Below are 18969 nucleotides of genomic sequence, written 5' to 3'. Positions count from 1 at the left end.
TGTATGTCAGTCCTTAAAATCATCCTGGCAACACACATCGTTTACTTACCTTATTAAAACCCACTTAGAGCTGCCACAGCCTAGGGGGCTGCACCCACACTTAGGAGGGGTGACTTGGATGACAATCCAGCAAAGGAGCCTGAGCTCCACAGCCCCCCAGGAGAACGCGGTCCCATGAAGCACCAGGAAAGAATGTCTCAGGAGGGCAGGGATGGCAAGGTCAGGAAGGAGGAGGATAGAGGACCCCATTCACGCCGGCGTAGCCCTGGTAACTTGGGGAGCCCAGCTGCCTGGCGAGGTCAGGAGCCAGACTTCAGAGAGTTTAGGAAGGAACCCCCTTAGCAAAGGAGGTTTACCCTGGGAGGGCACTTAGGGCTAGTGTCTCAGCCGGGATTCAGAGTCCTCCCCAGGGAGAATCCAGTGAGGGTGTGTTGGCCTTGGCAGGGGGTCACCAGGTAGCCACGCCTTGCGCCCCCACCCCAGGCACCCCCCCAGCAGGGGCTGATGTGTCCGGAGCCCTTGGGGCTCCCCCTGCGACCAGACCCTGGAGACCTTCCCTCCTTCAGGCACCATGTCCTCCAGATCCTCTGACCCTCGTAGAGATGACATGTTCGGCTTGTGCGAATACCTTGCCTCTGACCCAGAGAAAGGACTTTGCCTTTAGTGCCCAGCAGCTCCACAGTTGGCAGCAGAGCCAACCGTTCTACCAGCCAAAGAGAAAGGTGCAAAGGAGTTAGGGACCACAGGGAAGTGAGCTCGAGGGGCATAGGAAGAGCCATCCTGGTGGTCTCCTCCAGCTGCCTCCTAAACAAAGCCAGAGTCGAGGCTGGTGGCAGAAGCCTGGCTCTCCTGAATCCCAGCCCAGTGCCACACCGGCGGGCATCCTGTTCCTGCCCAGGGATTCCCTCACTCCATTCCGTCTTTACTTTATATTGTCTCCCGGGTTATTCTAGTGCTTGGCAGCCCATTAAAAAAGAAACAGACTCGCTGAGTCCAGAATCTCATAATATCATTGATCAGGCATAGGTTAACTCCTTTGTGAAAATACCCGCCATAGCTGGGGGAAAATAGCCCAAGTTGTTGCAGTCTGCCTTCTACAGCAGGGGCCCTCAAACTACGAGCCAGATGCGGCAGCTGAGGACGTTTATCCCCCTCACCCAGGGCTATGAAGTGTCTTTATTTAAATACCCACAAAACAAAAGTTTTTGTTTTTACTATAGTCCGGCCCTCCAACAGTCTGAAGGACAGTGAACTGGCCTCTATTTAAAAAGTTTGAGGATCCCTATCCTAGAGGCTCCTTTCTTTCTCTAGTTTTCAGGCCTTCCTCTAAAACTGCGACCATGCAAGAGAATTATCTTTTTTTTTTAATTTTTATTTAATAATTACTTTATATTGACGGAATCCATGCCAGGGTAAATTTTTTTTTTTTACAACATTATCCTTTGCACTCATTTCTGTTCCAATTTTTTTCCCTTCCCTCCCTCCACCCCCTCCCCGAGATGGCAAGCAGTCCTTTATATGTTTGATATGTCATGCAAGAGAATTATCAAACTAACGTCAAATTAGTTTGACCCTCCTGGAAAAGATTCCTTAAAGGGGCTTTGATAACAGAGGTGTGAATACAGGTATTTTCATACCTCCAACAAAGGAGATCGCACTCCTCCTGTGTCTTCCTGGATGGTTCTTCACTAGCAGTCTGACCAAGAACACCTCTCAAGCATCCCCCAGGTGTGCAGCTCTCGTCAGAAACATCATCAGGGATCTCTGATTGCATAAATGTGTTTGTAAAAACAAATCACCTTAAGAGTCACCTCTCCTTAGCTGGACCGATCATCTTCACGCACAGACACAAAGCTCGTCCAGCCTAGTCCCCCATCAGCTCTGTGCCGTGAACCAGAAGAACCGATTTGAAAAGATGGCAATGCGGTAAAGGAAAACTACGTTAAAAGATGGAGGGATTCTCTTCAAGACCACGTCTCCAAAGGACGCACGGGCAAAAACCTCTTCTCATTCACTCATTTGTTCCAGGGGAATTTTTCTCTGTTAGTTGTGAGGATAGAGGGGGAAAAGAGACGAGGTAGAAGTAGTGATGTCCCAAAGGAAGGCCAGTGATGTTTAAATGCACAGAAAAGAATAAAAGGACGTTCCGAAAAAAGCACAGAGAAACAGAATGGTTTTGAAAGTAATATACGGAATTTATTGTTTGAAATGGAGAGTCCTAGTTTCACTTTGGGTCCTTTTGTGGTCCGCTTTGTATGGTGATTGATGTCCTTTTGCTTGAAGAGGACCAGAATGACATTGCTATATCAGGGTCCATATAGATCATTGTTGCCATGGCTCATCGGGTCCGTACGAGCTCAGAAGGTTCCACCACAGCTTGCGCACAAACATTTGGAAAGGCTTATTTTTTGGAAAGAGTGTTAAGTTCAGGATAAAAAAGAATATTAAAAAGAAAGTCGGGGAAAAAATCCTCATCCTGTAGCCTCCTGAAGCTGTCAGCCAACTGGAGACCTTTCCACCCTCACAGTCCTAAAAGCTATCAACTCCTGCTTCTCGTAGGAATAAATAAATTAATAGATAAGCTCTACATACAACAATCCACTTATTTAAGTGATTGTTGCCCTTGTTCAATAAGAAATGGAATGGAAATCCTTGAAGGAGGAAAAAGTCTAAACACTTTTGGGGTTTATGAATCCACCAATTAAATGTGTTAAGAAGAGATGGGTTAAAATACGCTCTGACCATCAGCCTGGTGGATGGAAGCCTCCACTGAATGAGGACCCTTGCTAGCAGGGCTATCCTCACTGTTGTGCAAATGAGCCTCGTGGAAGAGCAGAGATGATGCATCTCCCCTGCCTGCCCTGGGCAAGATTGCCTTTCTCCGGGCAATTGATTCTCTTCTCCGGGATGGGATCTAGGTGTGTTTAAGTACCCAAGCAACCGAGCCGCTGAGCTGCTTAGATCATGGGGGAACCTCTCCCCAGGACCGCCATGAAATGTGTCCTTGCCGTCAGCCAGAACTCCCCTGTGAGGCGGCCTTTAAGTAACAAGATGCTTCCTTTGGACATTTGGGTCCTCAGCAGGCTCTGGGCGGAACACCGGTCTTTCCGGTAACTCGGTTCCGTGGCTTTGGTTGCCTTTCTCTGACTTCCTCCCGCATGTCGACATCCTTTAGTTAAATGGAGCCCGCCATCTTCTCCTCCCGCAAGCGTCCGCAGCGCCCCCCGGCCCCTCGCCCTCGCCTCGGGGGTGGACCTGACCAGTTGACTTCTCTGGCCCAGGCTCTCTTGGCCCTTGCTCCATTCCCCTGGTTCCTGCTGTTGCTTCGACCCCTAGGCCTGCTCTTTTTTGAGCATTTCTAAGTTATCCGGAGATTTTTTGTCCCCCCCACTAGCCCCCCACGGTCAGCATCCGGTCGGTGGAGCCCAGAGGAGAGTTTCCTTCAGCTCTCCCCAAGGCCAGTGTGAGGGGAAAGGCAGAGGTGTCGTGGGCACAGAGCGGGCAGCGTTAGGCGAGTGCCGTGGGCGGTGAAGGCTTTTTGCACCCGGTGCTCAGAGAGACCCCACAGCCCCTGCGGACAGCGGGATGTTCCGAGTGGGTCGTGCCGGCCCCTCTGGGGAAATGCCCCGAGCCCCAGGGATCAGCGAGGGCGGCCCCCTGGCTGCCCCCAGTCACGCAAGGATGCAGGTCTGCGGGTTTTTGCTGGTGGTGCAACACCTGGAAATTTGCTTTTTCTTTTTTTGCTAAAGAAGAATCCGTCCTAACGATTCCTGGGTTAACCGGCTGCTGCCCGTTCGGGTGGACGCGTGTCCCTGCTGTTGTTGCTGTGGGTGGCAGCGAACGCTGGGCTTGTTCTTTTCAAGAAGAGAGATTCTAAAGTGGGTGCCTGGTTTTCTCTCTCAGACCATCAAGTCGCACACGGAGACGGAAGAGAAGCAGGCAGAAAGTCGGACCATCACTCCCCCTGCCGCCCCTAAGCCAAAACGGGAAGAAAACCCGCAGGTATCTGTCAGGCAGGGTCCTCCCCGCCGCCCCCTCTGCCCCTTCCTCTTGCGGGGACCCCCAGAGCGAGCCCCCTGCCCCCCTCTGAGCCTCTGGGGGTCCTCAGCCCCCCCACGTGGGGGCCAAAGGGCCGGGGCTGTCTCCTCGCTGGGAGCCCGGGCTGCCCCCGGGGGCCCTAAGTCCGGCTCTCTCTTTCTTTGGCACAGAAACTTGCCTTCATGGTCTCTCTGGGGCTGGTGACGCACGACCATCTGGAAGGTAAGCGAGGCCCTGGGGCCTGAAGCCTCCCTCCCGAAGCGGCCACTGAGCACAAGCCTGGGCCCGGCCGCACGCGGCGTCTCTCTGCTCGCTTCTGGCCGGGAGCCCCCTCCGCGCTTCCTGGGAGTCCTGGCCTGCCTTTGGGAGCGCCCTCCTCTGGCCCGGGTTCCTGCCCGGCTCCTGGTGGGGGGCGGGGGGCTGCTGGGCTCGGGGGGCCGGCCGCCCTCTCCAGAGCCGTCCCCTCCTGACCTGCCTCCCCCCCCCCAGAAATCCAGAGCAAGAGGCAAGAACGGAAAAGGAGGACGACGGCCAACCCCGTGTACAGCGGAGCCGTGTTTGAGCCCGAGGTATCGCCAGCAGGGGTTGGGCCCGGTCGGGGGAGCGGGGCCCCTCGGGCCCCCGGTTGTTTCCCCTCCCGCGCCCAGGGGCTGGGTCGGGGGCGAGATGTTGTAGCCCCTCTAGGACTGGGGGGGGGGTCCGCAGGGGACCAGCTAGTGCTGAGAAGTCCTCAGGGAGAAGCCCCGGGTCCCGCGTCTTCGGCTGCTCCCGCGTGCCCGATGGCCGTAGCCGGCAGCTCGGCTAAGTTTCCTTTCTGTGTTCCCAAGCGCAAGAAGAGCGCGGTCACGTACCTGAACAGCACAATGCATCCTGGGACCCGGAAGAGAGGTGAGTGTCTTTGGGGAGCCCTCCCTCGCCCCTGCTCTGCTCGCCTGTCTCTGCCCGGCCCCCTCCCCCTCCAGAAGACAGGCCTTTGCTCCTTGACTAGGAAGATCAGGGCATCTCACAAAGGCGGGAAGGGGGGCTTGAGCAGGGCTTTAGCGGAGCCAGCGCGGGGGCGGGGGTGGGGGCTCAGTGCCCCCTTCCTGCCCCGAGACCCCCCCCACGGCGTGCCAAGCACTGTGTGAAAGCGGGCACCGCGGGCACCTGGCGGGCAGAGCCCCCGCCTGCTGAGGGCTCCACCCCCGGGCCTGCTGCCATCGGGAGGCACAGAGCAGGGAGAGGCATCTCTTGTGCTTCAGACTCTGTAGGAAGAGCAAGGGGGTCGTGTGCCAGAAAAGGTCATCCTGATGCTCTCCTGCAGTCGAAGATCCCCCAGCCCTAATTCTTTGCTCCCAGACCTCCCGCTTAGCCTTCTGTCAGCGGCAGGACTCCCTGGAGAGAGAGGCGGGGTTCTCGGTCTGGGGGACCCCTTTCTCCCTCTGATATCCTGAAGCGGGGAGGGCAGGGGCTGGGCAGCGCGGGCTCCGTCAGCCTTCACAGACCCAGGGGCCGCCCCGAGGGCCCCCCTGCTGTGTCCCTGCCCCAGAGGGTCTGCAGAAGGCCAGCGGGCCCTGAGAGGGCGGGAAGGTGAGGGCGGAGGAGGAAGCAGGGGCTGATGCTGGGGTGAGAGCTGGGGGCGGGGGGCTGCTCCGCTGCGCGCCCTCGCTTGGCCGGGGTATCCCATGGACTGGAGCCCCCGAGGGAAGTCAGCCCGTGAGCTGCGGGAAACAGTCTGAAACCTCCCCAGCAAGAACAGGGAGAGCCGCAAAACCCAAGGGGCCGGACAGGGACTCAGGAACAGGGGGCTCTTTAGGAAAGACAAGGCGGGACGGAGGGTGGGCTGGAGCGTGGCAGGGCCCGGGGGGACAAGGGAGACGAACCTCCCAGTGCTCTTCCGGCCCGAGAGGGAGAGGCAGAGGGAGCCTGGGCACCCGGAGGGCGCGTCCCGGCCCCAGCCCGCCTGGGGCTCTCTGAAACGCCAGGGCCTGGGAAGGGCAGGAGGCTGCGGGGGGCGTCTGCCCGTGTCATTCTGGGACATGAAACCAAAGGCAGGGAGGGCTGCGGTCCCGGGGCCGCCACTGGCTCAGGGCCAGCTTTCCTCCCTTTTCCGGCAGGGGCCGGGCTGGCCCGGAGCGGGCTTCAGGTCTCCCGCCGCCGCTGGCAGCCCTCAGGGCCGTTGTGCGAGGCCCCCGGGAGCAGCTGTAGGGCCCCGACAGCCCCCTGGGGGCTGAAGCCACCGCCCAGCCCCTTCCTTCTGTCACCGACGGGGCCAGGGCTGGAGCCCGCTGTGAGCCAGCTTTGGGCCAGGCCGTCGGTGAAGGCCCTCGGGCTGTCCCGGGGAGCGGAGAGAGCAGGCTTGGAGGCAGCCGCGGCTGGTTTTCAGATGGGTGGAAGGGTTAGAATGTGCGGTTTCAGGCCGGGGGGGGGGTCCCCGTGGGGAGGCCCTGCCTGGGGTTGTCAGGGATGGCGGGTTTGCGCTGGCGCCAGGCGGGTGTGAGGAGAAACACGGGCCCTCGGGAACGGCCTGGGTCCGGGGCAGGGGGAGAGCGGGAAACTGCACTTGGATGTAGCAGGAGCTGGGGGCGGCGCTGCGGGGGGGCAGGGACGGGGCGCCGTGGCTCTCACACGGGGCCCCCGGTCCTCCTTGCCTGTTACCTCTGCTCCCCGGCTCCCTGGAGGCGCGAGGAAAAGGGGAGGCTCTCCCCGGGTAGGGTCCAGGTGGGGGCCTGGGGCTGCCCGAGGTCCCGCCGCTGCTGCCGATGGCGGTGCCCCCTGGGCTTGGAAAGAAACCCCCCACTCGGGTTCCAGCGCTCTGTACAGTTTATAGGAAGGGCCACGCCTGGCAGCCCCCGCTGAAATGGGGAGGGGGGAAAGCTCACTGATGGTCAGAAAGGTCCTCTCAGCAGCCGGCCTTCCCCTGGATCTGCCCATGGGTGGGAAGGGGCTCGCTTCACTCGCTTCTGCCCACGCTTGGGTGCGGGAAGGGCGAGGTCGGCGGCAGCCAGCCCTAGGACTGAGGGGGTGCTCGGCCCCCGCTCCCCCGGATCCAGGGGGGTTGGAGTAGAACGGGGGGACAGACCCTCTTTCTCTGGATCCTCAGCGTGAGCTCCCTGCTGGGTCGGGGCCCCCTTTCCTCCCTGGGATTGAGGGCCTCATTCTGAGCCACCCGGCCCCGATCCGGCCGCACAGCGCAGGCCCTTCCCTCGCTCTCCGGGCGTCCGGCCGCCCGCTGCCCTGAGAGTCACCGCGGCCTTTGTAATGACGTTAAAGCTCAGCTTCTCTCCTCCCTTTGTGACCGTTGTACTAACTCCTGTCTGCTCCCTCACTTCCTTTTCCATGCTAGCCAATGAGGATCACTGGCCAAAGGTATGTAAGATCATCTTCCCCTCTCTCCCCCTCCCTCCCCCCCTTTTGTTCCCTTCTCTCGGCATGTAGGTCGTCCTCCAAAATACAATGCAGTGCTGGGCTTTGGAGCCCTGACCCCAGCATCCCCCCTGTCCAGTCATCCCGACTCCCCTGAAAATGAAAAGACAGAGACCACATTCACTTTCCCTGCACCTGTCCAGCCTGTGTCCCTGCCCAGCCCCACCTCCACAGACGTAAGTAACCTCCGCTTTCTCTCTGAGAGCCCCCCCGGGGCGGCTGCTCTGGGGGCCGCCCCTCCCTCGGGGGGGCCGCCTCTCCCTGGGGGGCCGCCTTTCCCTCGGGGGCCGCCTCTCCCTGGGGGGCCGTCCCTCCCTCGGGGGCCGCTTCTCTCTGGGGGGGCCGCCTTTCCCTCGGGGGCCACCTCTCACTGGGGGGCCGCCCCTCCCTCGGCTCAGTCTGACCACCCATGTGTGTCCCGCGGCCTCCCACGGCCCTGGCCGGGTCCTCCACCTCCGCCAGGAAAGCCAGACTCGGGAGCCTTAAAAATGGCGCCCGCCGGCTCAGCCAGTTTAGCTCACAGAAGGGCTCCCTGCTCATCCCCACTTCGGTCGGAAACCAGTCCCCTAGTGCCCGCCTCCCGTTCCCCGAGGTTCTCGCGCCCTGTTTCACGTGGCCCTTTGGGGGGAGGGTCAGACACGGGACCCACTTCTCCGCAGACTGACCCTCCTGCTGCTGGATCCCACCTAGACCAGGGGCTTCTCTGAGGCCGGCCTTGGGCATAACGCTCCCTGGGGCTGGCCCTCCCCTGAGGCGCTGGGCTCGCGGGGTGGGGTCCAACAGAACCCCAGAGGTCGGGAAACGAGGGGCGGGCCGCGGGGGCCAAGGCCGAGCGCTGCCGCCTCCTCGGGGGGCACCGGCCACAGCAAGAGCCTCCGAGGCCCCGGGCACGGAGCAGCCCGACTGGAACCCCTCTGCCCTGTGGCCGAGCACGTAGAGAGACCCCGGCCCAACCCAGATGATCCCACAGCCAGAGGGGCCCACGAGCTCCTGGTGGGAGCCCCAGCCAGGGGCAGGTCCCTAGGCAGAAGCCCGTGCTCTGTCTGCTCACGAGCCTTCGGGGGGCACTGAACCCAAAGGCCGGCCAGGAGCATCACAGACCCAAAGCTTTGGCCCCAAATGCCTGGTCCCGCTGCTCTGAGCCCCCTCTCCACCACACCAGGGGGACAGACTTTTGCAAAGATACACCGGCTCCTACTTTACACTTCCCCCTATGGGGACAGAGACAGAGCTCTGGCCCTCTGCTGGCGGGCAACGTGGAGAGCGGGCACTGCCCAGGGAGCGGTAACGGCCGGACCCAGCCAGGTACCTGTGCCCAGGTGTGCCCTGTGCCACCCACAGGGAGCCTGAGCAGTGACAGGGGTGTGTGTGTGTGGGGGGGGGGGCTGTGTGTGTACGAGTGTGTGTGCCCTGTGTGCATGTGTGTGCGCATGTACGGGTGCGTGTGTCCTGTGTGTGTGTGTGTGTGTGTGTGTGTGTGCGCATGTATGGGTGTGTGTGCCTTGTGTGTGTGTGTGTGCATGTGGGTGCGTGTGCCCTGTGTGGGGGGGGGGCTGTGCGTGTCTGAGTGTGTGTATGTGCGCATGTGTGGGCTGTGTGTGTACGAGTGTGTGTGCCCTGTGTGCATGTGTGTGCGCGTGTACGGGTGTGTGTGCCTTGTGTGTGTGTGTGTGCGCGTGTACGGGTGTGTGTGCCCTGTGTGTGTGTGTGTGCGTGTACGGGTGTGTGTGCGCGTGTACGGGTGCATTTGCCGTGTGTGTGTGTGTGTGTGTGTGCGTGTATGAGTGCGTGTGCCCTGTGTGTGTGTGTGTGTGTGTGCGTGCGTGTATGAGTGCGTGTGCCCTGTGTGTGTGTGTGTGTGTGCATGTGTGTGCGCGTGTACGGGTGCGTGTGCCCTGTGTGTGTGGGGCTGTGCGTGTCTGAGTGTGTGTATGTGCGCATGTGTGGGCTGTGTGTGTACGAGTGTGTGTGTGCCCTGTGTGCATGTGTGTGCGCGTGTACGGGTGTGTGTGCCTTGTGTGTGTGTGTGTGTGTTTGCGCGTGTACGGGTGTGTGTGCCCTGTGTGTGTGCGCGTGTACGGGTGCATTTGCCCTGTGTGTGTGTGTGTGTGCGTGCGTGTATGAGTGCGTGTGCCCTGTGTGTGTGTGTGCGCATGTACGGGTGTGTGTGCCCTGTGTGTGTGTGTGTGTGTGTGTGTGCATGCATGTATGAGTGCGTGTGCCCTGTGTGCATGTGTGTGCGCGTGTACGGGTGCATTTGCCCTGTGTGTGTGTGTGTGCGTGCGTGTATGAGTGCGTGTGCCCTGTGTGCATGTGTGTGCGCGTGTACGGGTGCATTTGCCCTGTGTGTGTGTGTGTGTGCGTGCGTGTATGAGTGCGTGTGCCCTGTGTGCATGTGTGTGCGCGTGTACGGGTGCATTTGCCCTGTGTGTGTGTGTGTGTGTGTGCGTGCGTGTATGAGTGCGTGTGCCCTGTGTGCATGTGTGTGCGCGTGTACGGGTGCATTTGCCCTGTGTGTGTGTGTGTGTGTGTGTGCGTGCGTGTATGAGTGCGTGTGCCCTGTGTGTGTGTGTGTGTGTGTGCGTGCGTGTATGAGTGCGTGTGCCCTGTGTGTGTGTGTGCGCATGTACGGGTGTGTGTGTGTGTGTGTGTGTGCGTGCATGTATGAGTGCGTGTGCCCTGTGTGTGTGTGTGCGCATGTACGGGTGTGTGTGCCCTGTGTGCATGTGTGTGCGCGTGTACGGGTGCATTTGCCCTGTGTGTGTGTGTGTGTGCGTGTGTGTATGAGTGCGTGTGCCCTGTGTGCATGTGTGTGCGCGTGTACGGGTGCATTTGCCCTGTGTGTGTGTGTGTGCGTGTATGCGTGCGTGTATGAGTGCGTGTGCCCTGTGTGTGTGTGTGCCCTGTGTGCGCGTGCTTTCACCACCTGATAAGGAGGCCGCGGTTGGGGCCCTCATGGCTGACCCCTCCCCCAGTTCCCTTTTGATTCAGAGCAGTCGTCCCCGGACCGGAGCCTTTCAGCCCGAGCGCAGGATTCCTTGGGCTTCCCGGCCGATCCTCGTGCTGAGAACCTTATGGGGGTCCGGGGCCCCCCATTGTGCGCTCCTCCCAGAGGCCTCTTGGGGGCAGCACCCCCCTGAGGGAGGAGGAGCCCCGGCAGGCCTAGCTCCGCCTCAGGCTCTCCGCTGTCTGCCCCACAAAGTGGCCGTGCTCCCGGCCCACACTCCCCCTCCTCCTCTTGGGCCCGCTGGAGCCGGGGGTGGGCGCGGGTGCTGGGATGTGGGCGGGCGACCCTGAGAGGAGCCTCGGGCAGGGGCAGCCCAGGAGCAGAGCCTCAGGAGCCCCTCACCTGGCTTGGCCCAGAGACCCCATTGTCCTGTTAACAAACCTGAGTCCGCTGCCCGCTGGTCCTCTGGGGACCGTGCGCATCAGAGCGCCTGGGAGAACCAGGGAGGCTTCCCGCCCACAAGCGGCCTCGGCTGGGGCTCCTCCGGTCCTCTCCTGTCCCTGGGGGCAGTCCCTGGTCCCCACCCCTGTCCCTGGGGGCCCACCACCGGTCAGTGCGAAGCTGCCGCTGACACTGACCACCATGTCCCGGCCGGCTCTGGGCTCCGGCCCCTGCTGGGCCTCGGAGCCCGCTCGCTCTCCTCCGGCTCAGGGGCCACATCCTGACACTGAAGGGGGGATGAGTTCTCTGGGGCCCCGTCACCAAGGAGGACTTCAGAACTTCAGATTCGGGGACTGTTTATCCCCCCCTCACAAAACACAAATACTGAGGGCACCGCCTAAAAAATGCTGCCTGGGGCTCTTGGACTAGAGGGTTTCTCTGAACCTTTGAAATTTGAAAACTGTTTTAGCCCCTTGGGGACCCCAGAGCTTCACAAGGCGTCCAGGCGACCACCTGCTGTGCCCAGGATGGGGGAGGGTGGGGGAGGAGACAGAAGAGGGGGGAAAGAAGGGGAAAGAGCCTGGTGCTCTCAGCTCCCTTGGAGCTCGGTGAAAACTCGCCCCTACCAGTCAGTTGTGCTGAAAGAAAATCAGCTCGGCGTGAATATCAAAAGTCACCGTTTCCTTTTCTGCCCTCTCTCACCTCGCTTTCTTAGGGTGATATCCATGAGGATTTTTGCAGCGTTTGCAGAAAAAGTGGGCAGTTGTTAATGTGTGACACATGTTCCCGTGTGTATCACCTGGACTGTCTGGACCCTCCTCTGAAAACTATTCCCAAGGGCATGTGGATTTGTCCCAAATGTCAAGACCAGGTACTGTGTGAGGGCAGGGAGGTGCTCCGGCGTGGCCGGCCTGGCTCTGCACAAAACGCGCCTCCTTCCTTTGGAACCAGCTTGCTTTTGATAGTGATGGATGAGAGCACCCCAACACACACGCACACACTCACACACACGTGCACATATACACACACGTGCATCCACACCCACACATACACACATGCACGCGCACACACATGCATGCATACACACACGTGCACCCATACACACACACATGCACGCATACATACACACACATATGCACACATACACACACACGGAGCCCATCAGAATGCTCTCTGCTATTCTTTTGTGTGCTGAGCTGGTGCTCTCTCTCTTCACAAAATATGCATTTACGTCTATTGTTCCCTCTGAATTTTTCCAGCCTCTTCCTGAGATTTATCACGCCTCCAGCTCTTAATGGAAAAGACATGTGCTGACCTGTCACTGTCTTTGTCCCCTTAAACTATCAGCACACACAGCACTCTGTCCTGTTCTCTCTAATGCACAGTGCTCCGAGAACAGCTCTTAAGGCAGAGTCTGAACCTTCTGTTTGTTCAACTCCCGCCAGAAACAAAACCCCCCCAAACAAGTGCCAGGTAATTGTTTTGGAAAAGAAACAGCGGGTCCATCACACACCTCCACTGGCACCAGTTTCAGGAAATGAGCTAGAAAGCACTATCTCAATTTTCCACAACTGAAACCCCTGGAGCCTGAATGAATTCTTATTACCCCAGAAGCCAGAAAAGCCCAGGAGTACTTTGTTTCAGCTCCCAGAATTCCTGGCTAGAGAAAAACTCTTCTTTTCTTTTAACCTGGTGCCAGGTTAAGTCCACTAGGAGGCTCCCAGATCTTACCAAGATGGTAAGAGAGAGTGGAAGGCTTGAGTGGGAGACCCTGGCCTCTCAGTTCATCTTTTCCTCATGTCTTTTTGAGGAAAAACTCATTGTCCAAATAATTTCCTTTTGGCACAGGGCTTTGAGCACATTGATTCTGGAAAAGAGATATTTTATATTTTGAGCTTTTTAAAAATAAATTCCTATTAATAATCTTGTTTCTTGTATCACATAGTGATCCCAAACATCCTTTCCTTTTCCTTCCCCTCCCAGAGTGCCATTCCATATAACAAATAATATTTCTTGAGAGAAAAAAATCAATCCAATTGATGAATACATTGAAAAGGTCTAAAAACATATGCTATGTGCAACACCTGTGGACCTCCCCCTCAACAAAGATGAGGTCGGGGATAACTTCTCACATTTCTTCATTCAAGTCTAGCTTGGTCTTATTGATAATTTTGTTACATTTTTTATTTTGATTTTTTTAGTATATCATGGCTTTTTTTTTAAATTTACATCTTGACTCTGCTGACTTCCCTCTACATCAGTTCTTATAGCTCTTTCTGTGTTTCTCGGTGTTCACAGCAATATTCCAGTACATTTAAGCACCAGAATCGGGTTGGCCATTCCCCAATTGATGGGCATTATTTTGTTTCCAATTCTTAGTTGTTGATCATGAAATCAATGCTGCTGTAAATATGTTGGATTATATAGGGAGTTTCTATATACCTCTGGCTTCCTGTGGATATAGACCCAGTCATGGAGTCTCTGGTTCAAAGGATATGGGCATTTTAGTCTTTCCACTTGCTTAAGTCCAGTTGTTTTCCAAGTGGTTGTGCCGTGTCACAGCTTCACTGGCAACGTATCGGTGCACTTATCATTCTATAACCCTTCTTGACTATTTTTGCCAATTTGTAGATTATGAAATGAAACCTCATTTTGATTTACATTTCTCTTATTAGTGATTTAGAGCAATCTTTCATGCGATTATTGTACTTCTCAATTCTTTTGAGAACTGACTATTGCTGTCCTTTGACCACTTATCTATTGGGGAATGGCTACTAGTCATATACACAAACATACATACATACATATATGTCATGGACACATATGTACACATTTGTCTATATACACACATATGTATGTTAATCATATATTTTGGATACAAATCTTTCCACTTGCTTAAGTCCAGTTGTTTTCCGAGTGGTTGTGCCGTGTCACAGCTTCACTGGCAACGTATCGGTGCACTTATCATTCTATAACCCTTCTTGACTATTTTTGCCAATTTGTAGATTATGAAATGAAACCTCATTTTGATTTACATTTCTCTTATTAGTGATTTAGAGCAATCTTTCATGCGATTATTGTACTTCTCAATTCTTTTGAGAACTGACTATTGCTGTCCTTTGACCACTTATCTATTGGGGAATGGCTACTAGTCATATACACAAACATACATGCATACATATATGTCATGGACACATATGTACACATTTGTCTATATACACACATATGTATGTTAATCATATATTTTGGATACAAATCTTTCCACTTGCTTAAGTCCAGTTGTTTTCCGAGTGGTTGTGCCGTGTCACAGCTTCACTGGCAACGTATCGGTGCACTTATCATTCTATAACCCTTCTTGACTATTTTTGCCAATTTGTAGATTATGAAATGAAACCTCATTTTGATTTACATTTCTCTTATTAGTGATTTAGAGCAATCTTTCATGCGATTATTGTACTTCTCAATTCTTTTGAGAACTGACTATTGCTGTCCTTTGACCACTTATCTATTGGGGAATGGCTACTAGTCATATACACAAACATACATGCATACATATATGTCATGGACACATATGTACACATTTGTCTATATACACACATATGTATGTTAATCATATATTTTGGATACAAATCTTTCCACTTGCTTAAGTCCAGTTGTTTTCCGAGTGGTTGTGCCGTGTCACAGCTTCACTGGCAACGTATCGGTGCACTTATCATTCTATAACCCTTCTTGACTATTTTTGCCAATTTGTAGATTATGAAATGAAACCTCATTTTGATTTACATTTCAGAGAAATTTGATAACAAAGATGTTTTCCTGTTTGACCACTTCCCTTTTTCTAGTTGCATTAGTTTTGTTTGTGCAGAAACTTTTCAGTTTCAAGTAATCGATTATTTATTTTATCTTTTGTAATCTCATCTGTCCTTTGGTTATAAATGCATTGCCTACTAATATCCGTGAGTGACTTGTGATGTTTTTCTTCTCATTTTTTATTGCAATATTTTTAATATTGAGATGGTACATTTAGAATATATTGTAGAATGTGGTGTAAAATATTGTCTAAGCCTAATTTCTGCCAAACTGCTTTTTAATTTTCTGAGCAGTTTTTTTTCAAATAAGGAGTTTTTTTCCTAGGTAATTTATATTTTTCACTTGATCAAGTCTGAGTTATGGAGTTATATTATGTATTTTTTAAAGGGAAAATGCTGAAAATTGAGAGAGAAAAACTAAGTCAGGCCTAATCCTGCTATTGATTGCTAACGTCACACTAGTTTATCAGTGTCAGTAGTGGGATCTCTGGAGCAAGAAAAGGTGGGGAGAAAATCATGGTCTATGGTCTGCCTATGTGCTGCATTGTTGGGAGGCTCAGAAGGCCTCCTGCTTTTTGTCCGTCAGTCTGGAGCAGTGACCAGGCTTTCCCCTTCCTATCAGAAGCTCGGTGCTTCATATTTAACCTACTTGGGATTACTACGTGTAGGGGAAAAGGGAGGTGAGGAAGGAGAAAAATTTGGAACACAAGGTTTTGCAAAGGTGAATATTGAAAACTGTCTTTGCATGTATTTGGAAAATAAAAAAGCTATTATTAAGAAGAAAAAAGAAAAAAAAAGTACAGCGCTTTCCTGAGAAGTGAAGGCCACTGAGAGTCTTGCCTAATTTATCATCACATGCTTGTGAGAGAGACATGGGGCAGACCGAACAGCGACGTTCCTCTATCTTTATGGCAAGTCTGGAAGGCGCCATCTCTGGGAGGTTAATGACCACCGGTCGCCTGGTGCGGCTTTTGGTGTGCATTTCCCATCCTCGAAGTGAAATTCTGATCATTGGATGTTTTTGGCGTTTGCTTTCAGATGCTGAAAAAGGAAGAAGCAATTCCTTGGCCCGGGACCTTAGCAATTGTTCATTCCTATATTGCCTACAAAGCAGGTAAAGAATGTCAGTGACCTTGTTGCAGCGTCCCCAGTAGGAAGACACACTTGCTTTTAAAAGTAAAGCGAACGTGTAAAATGAAAAGTTTTTTAAACGAAAGAGATGATAAATTTGGGGAAGAGGCAAGAGATGATAACCTATTAACCTAGAGCCATGGTTTCCAAAAACTCATCACCGTCTCCGATGCAACAATGATGATGTGAGGTGCTGGGATCCCTACCACTAAGAAACGTCCAGCCTAGTCAGGAGGTTCTGCCGAAGGGGGAAGGGAGAAGGGATCGGTGTTTGCTGCCAGCTGGGGAGCCGAGGGCACACCTGGGGAGGGAGGCCGGCCCGTGGTGACCACAAACCCCTGGGTGTGCCTGCAGAAGCTGCTCGGAATTCCAGGAATAGGGATCTGTATGATGAGAGGGAACAGGAGTTCTAAAAACAATTCGAAAAATTAGTCTGAGAGGAGAGCCTGGAAGGAGAAGGAACAGCTAATCAGACTGCAATCTGTTCTCAACTCGGGGTCTCGAGCTTCTTTTCTTAAAAATTATTGAATACTCTTGACCTTATGCATCCTCCTCAAGTATGTTGGGGGGCCCTCGGGGTCCTTGGCCCACTCTTTAAGAACCAGTGTTCTAGCTGAAAGGCGAGGGCCCACATTTAGGGTGGTTTCCATGCAAATTAAAAAGGAGGGCCAGGTCTGAGAGGGATTAGCTGTGACAGGCAAGATTTGAGAGCTGATGTCATCAGAGGGGGATCATTATGAGGCTGGGTAATTAAGAGAGCCAACTCCCATCAGCAACAAGGGCAGACCTAGGGGAAGGGGGAGACTGTTTTCAAACAGTGATTGGCTGAGTAGTTAAGAAGCCAGAACTCAGGTAAGCAGCAGCACCAGGGGACTGCGCAGGCCTGTCCTCGGGGGAGCCCCGGGCCCACAAAAAGGATCCCCCCGTGGCCTGGACCTGCATGGCTTCATGGCCTGGACCCGCATGGCTTCGTGCCCTTCTGCAAGCCCACCACCCTGGGAAGCCTCAGGGTGTTTGGAATGTGAGGAGACCCTCGTCCCGAGGTGGTGGCCAGAAGAGCCCTGGGAAAGGGAGCGTCTTCTCGGAGAACGCCTTCGTAAGTCTGTTCCCCTTTCTATTGCAGCAAAAGAAGAAGAAAAACAGAAACTGCTTAAATGGAGTTCAGATTTAAAACAGGAGCGAGAGCAGCTGGAGCAGAAGGTGAAGCAGCTCAGCAATTCTATAAGTGTAAGGAGACCTCGTTCACTTGCTAACTAACACGTCCCAGGTCTCAGTCGGGAGCTTGTGGGGGGCGGCGGCTCCACAGGTGCATCGGGGTGTCCAGACTTTGGGATGACAATCCTGACCCCTTGGAGGAGAGCTGAGTGGATCCAAGATGTCGGCCCAGCTTCCTTGCTTTGCCACACATTCTCCGGGGTCACCCCACATCCTCCCAGTAGCTACATTTCTAGAGGTCCTTCCCAAGAGAGCGCTCTCCCACAGACAGTGGGGCTGCAGGGGGGGCTCCTGCGGAGGGAGCGGAGAGGAGGCGGGGGCACAAATGCATCTGAGAGGCTTTAACTGGGAGAGGGGAGGAGAAGGAAGGCAGAGCCGGGGGAGCAGCTGAGGCGAGGAACAGGAGGCTACAATCAGGGAGGAGAGGTCAGAGACTCTGGTTAGAAGGAATGGCCAGAGGTGGCTAAGGGGAAAGGGCGGGGCCGAGGCTGAGGGAGGACCACTCGCTGAGCTGGAGGGAGGCCCCGCATGTGGTGGGGAGGAGAGGGCTGGGCGGCCGGCACCCCCTGTTGGGAAGCTGTGTTTGGGGGAGAGCCGCTGAGACGTGGTGAGAGTCGGGAAGGGCCAGGGCAGAGCCGGGCGCGGGGACCGTGCGGGCAGGGAAGGGCCCTGCGAAGGGGAGGTGGGACCGCAGAGGAATCCCTGGGGACGGAGCCAAGCAAACGCTGCTCCTCCTTCCTCGGCCCAAGAACAACCTTTGAACGAGAGACAACCACAGGGTTGTGGCCCACAGATCCCCAAGGGGCCACCCCTCCCTGAATACTGGCGGGTGGGATAGCGAGCCGGGCCAGCGGCCAAGGCTGGGGAAAGTGCCCCGAGCGGTGGGTCAGAGAACCCCAAAGCTGCAGGCTGGAGTCGGGAAGGCCCGAGGTCCAGTCCCCCCTCACTCCCTTCCTAGACGGGTGACCCTGCGCAAGTCACGAGCGCTCTCTGAGCCCGTTTCCTCAATGGTCAAATAATGAACAAACGGGGTATAAATGTACCTGACTCAGTTATTGTGAGAAGCAAGTCACGTGTTTGTGAAAGGCACACAGTGGGCCCTCAATAAATGCTAGGAAAAAGGGGCGCTCACGCACTGTCGGCCGAAACTCTGGGGCGCAGCATGGGAGGGATGGTGAGCGGGCCCCTGGGAAAGGGAGCAGGGACTGCCGAGCCGCGCGGCCTCCGCGGGAGCCGCAGGAAGGCCCTCTCCCTCCTTGGGACCGAGTCCCTGAGTCAGCCGTCACGCCGAGTCCTTTTGATGCAGTTTAACCCAAACTTAGCAGAGCAGCTAATGAAGCCTCTCCTCCTTCTCAGGGAACACAAGGGCTGACGGCGGAGCCAGGAGTTAGGGAGTCACTGAGTAATCGGCCCTCCAGGCGCACTCGTTAGTGGTTTGCTCCCTGCTTGGCAGGGGGTCCCCAGGGGTCTCGGTTCTCGGCAGAGATCGGGTTTGGAGAGCACAGATTTGGGAGGGATGAGACTGACACGGGAAGAACCTGGGTTAAAACGAAATCCTGACCGGCCCAGAAAGTGGGAACTAACCGGATAAAATGAAATGGAGTCGGGTCAAATGGAAAGTCGTACTTGGTTTCAAAAACCTCAGTATTAGAGCACTTCGGCAAGCACCTTTGAACTTTGGAGTCATCTCCCTAGAGGCGGTCATCAAACTTGGAGAGCGGGGAGGTCGTCAGGAGAGAGCAGAGAGGGAAAGTCCAGGAAAGACGGCCCCTGGTGGGGGAGACAGAGAACCTGGGGCGAAGGCCGCGCTGAATGAGGCAGGGCCCCTCCATCACCCCGAGAGAACCGCAGCACTCGAATGGTAGAGCCGGGGCCAGGCCGTGAAAGGGTGCGAGGAGTGAGGGGGAGAGCTCAGGGTCACGCTTCGCTCTGGGAGTCCGAGCGTCTGAGGAGAGAGAACGGGCTGGGGGAGGGGGGGGCGTC

The 18969-nt window shown here is 55.4% G+C and overlaps 1 protein-coding gene across 8 annotated transcripts in view; it reads left to right on the top strand.

Moving 5' to 3' along the window:
* PHF21A (PHD finger protein 21A) overlaps positions 1 to 18969 on the top strand; it is a 196516-nt gene that overhangs the window by 174951 nt on the left and 2596 nt on the right. For 5 of the 8 annotated variants that reach the window (XM_051964581.1, XM_051964583.1, XM_051964582.1 and 2 more), the window contains 8 exons: positions 3904 to 4002; positions 4209 to 4260; positions 4528 to 4607; positions 4866 to 4926; positions 7456 to 7619; positions 11547 to 11702; positions 15679 to 15754; positions 16895 to 16998. In XM_051964581.1, coding sequence (XP_051820541.1) covers positions 3904 to 4002; positions 4209 to 4260; positions 4528 to 4607; positions 4866 to 4926; positions 7456 to 7619; positions 11547 to 11702; positions 15679 to 15754; positions 16895 to 16998 — 792 coding nt within the window. Of the gene's footprint in view, positions 1 to 3903; positions 4003 to 4208; positions 4261 to 4527; positions 4608 to 4865; positions 4927 to 7363; positions 7387 to 7455; positions 7620 to 11546; positions 11703 to 15678; positions 15755 to 16894; positions 16999 to 18969 lie in introns of all 8 variants that reach the window. The other 3 variants (XM_051964587.1, XM_051964586.1, XM_051964584.1) reach the window with 1 other exon arrangement.

The sequence above is a fragment of the Antechinus flavipes genome, chromosome 6 (genome assembly GCF_016432865.1).
Source record: "Antechinus flavipes isolate AdamAnt ecotype Samford, QLD, Australia chromosome 6, AdamAnt_v2, whole genome shotgun sequence".
Taxonomy (NCBI): Eukaryota; Metazoa; Chordata; class Mammalia; order Dasyuromorphia; family Dasyuridae; genus Antechinus; species Antechinus flavipes.
This window is presented reverse-complemented; position numbering and strand designations above follow the sequence as displayed.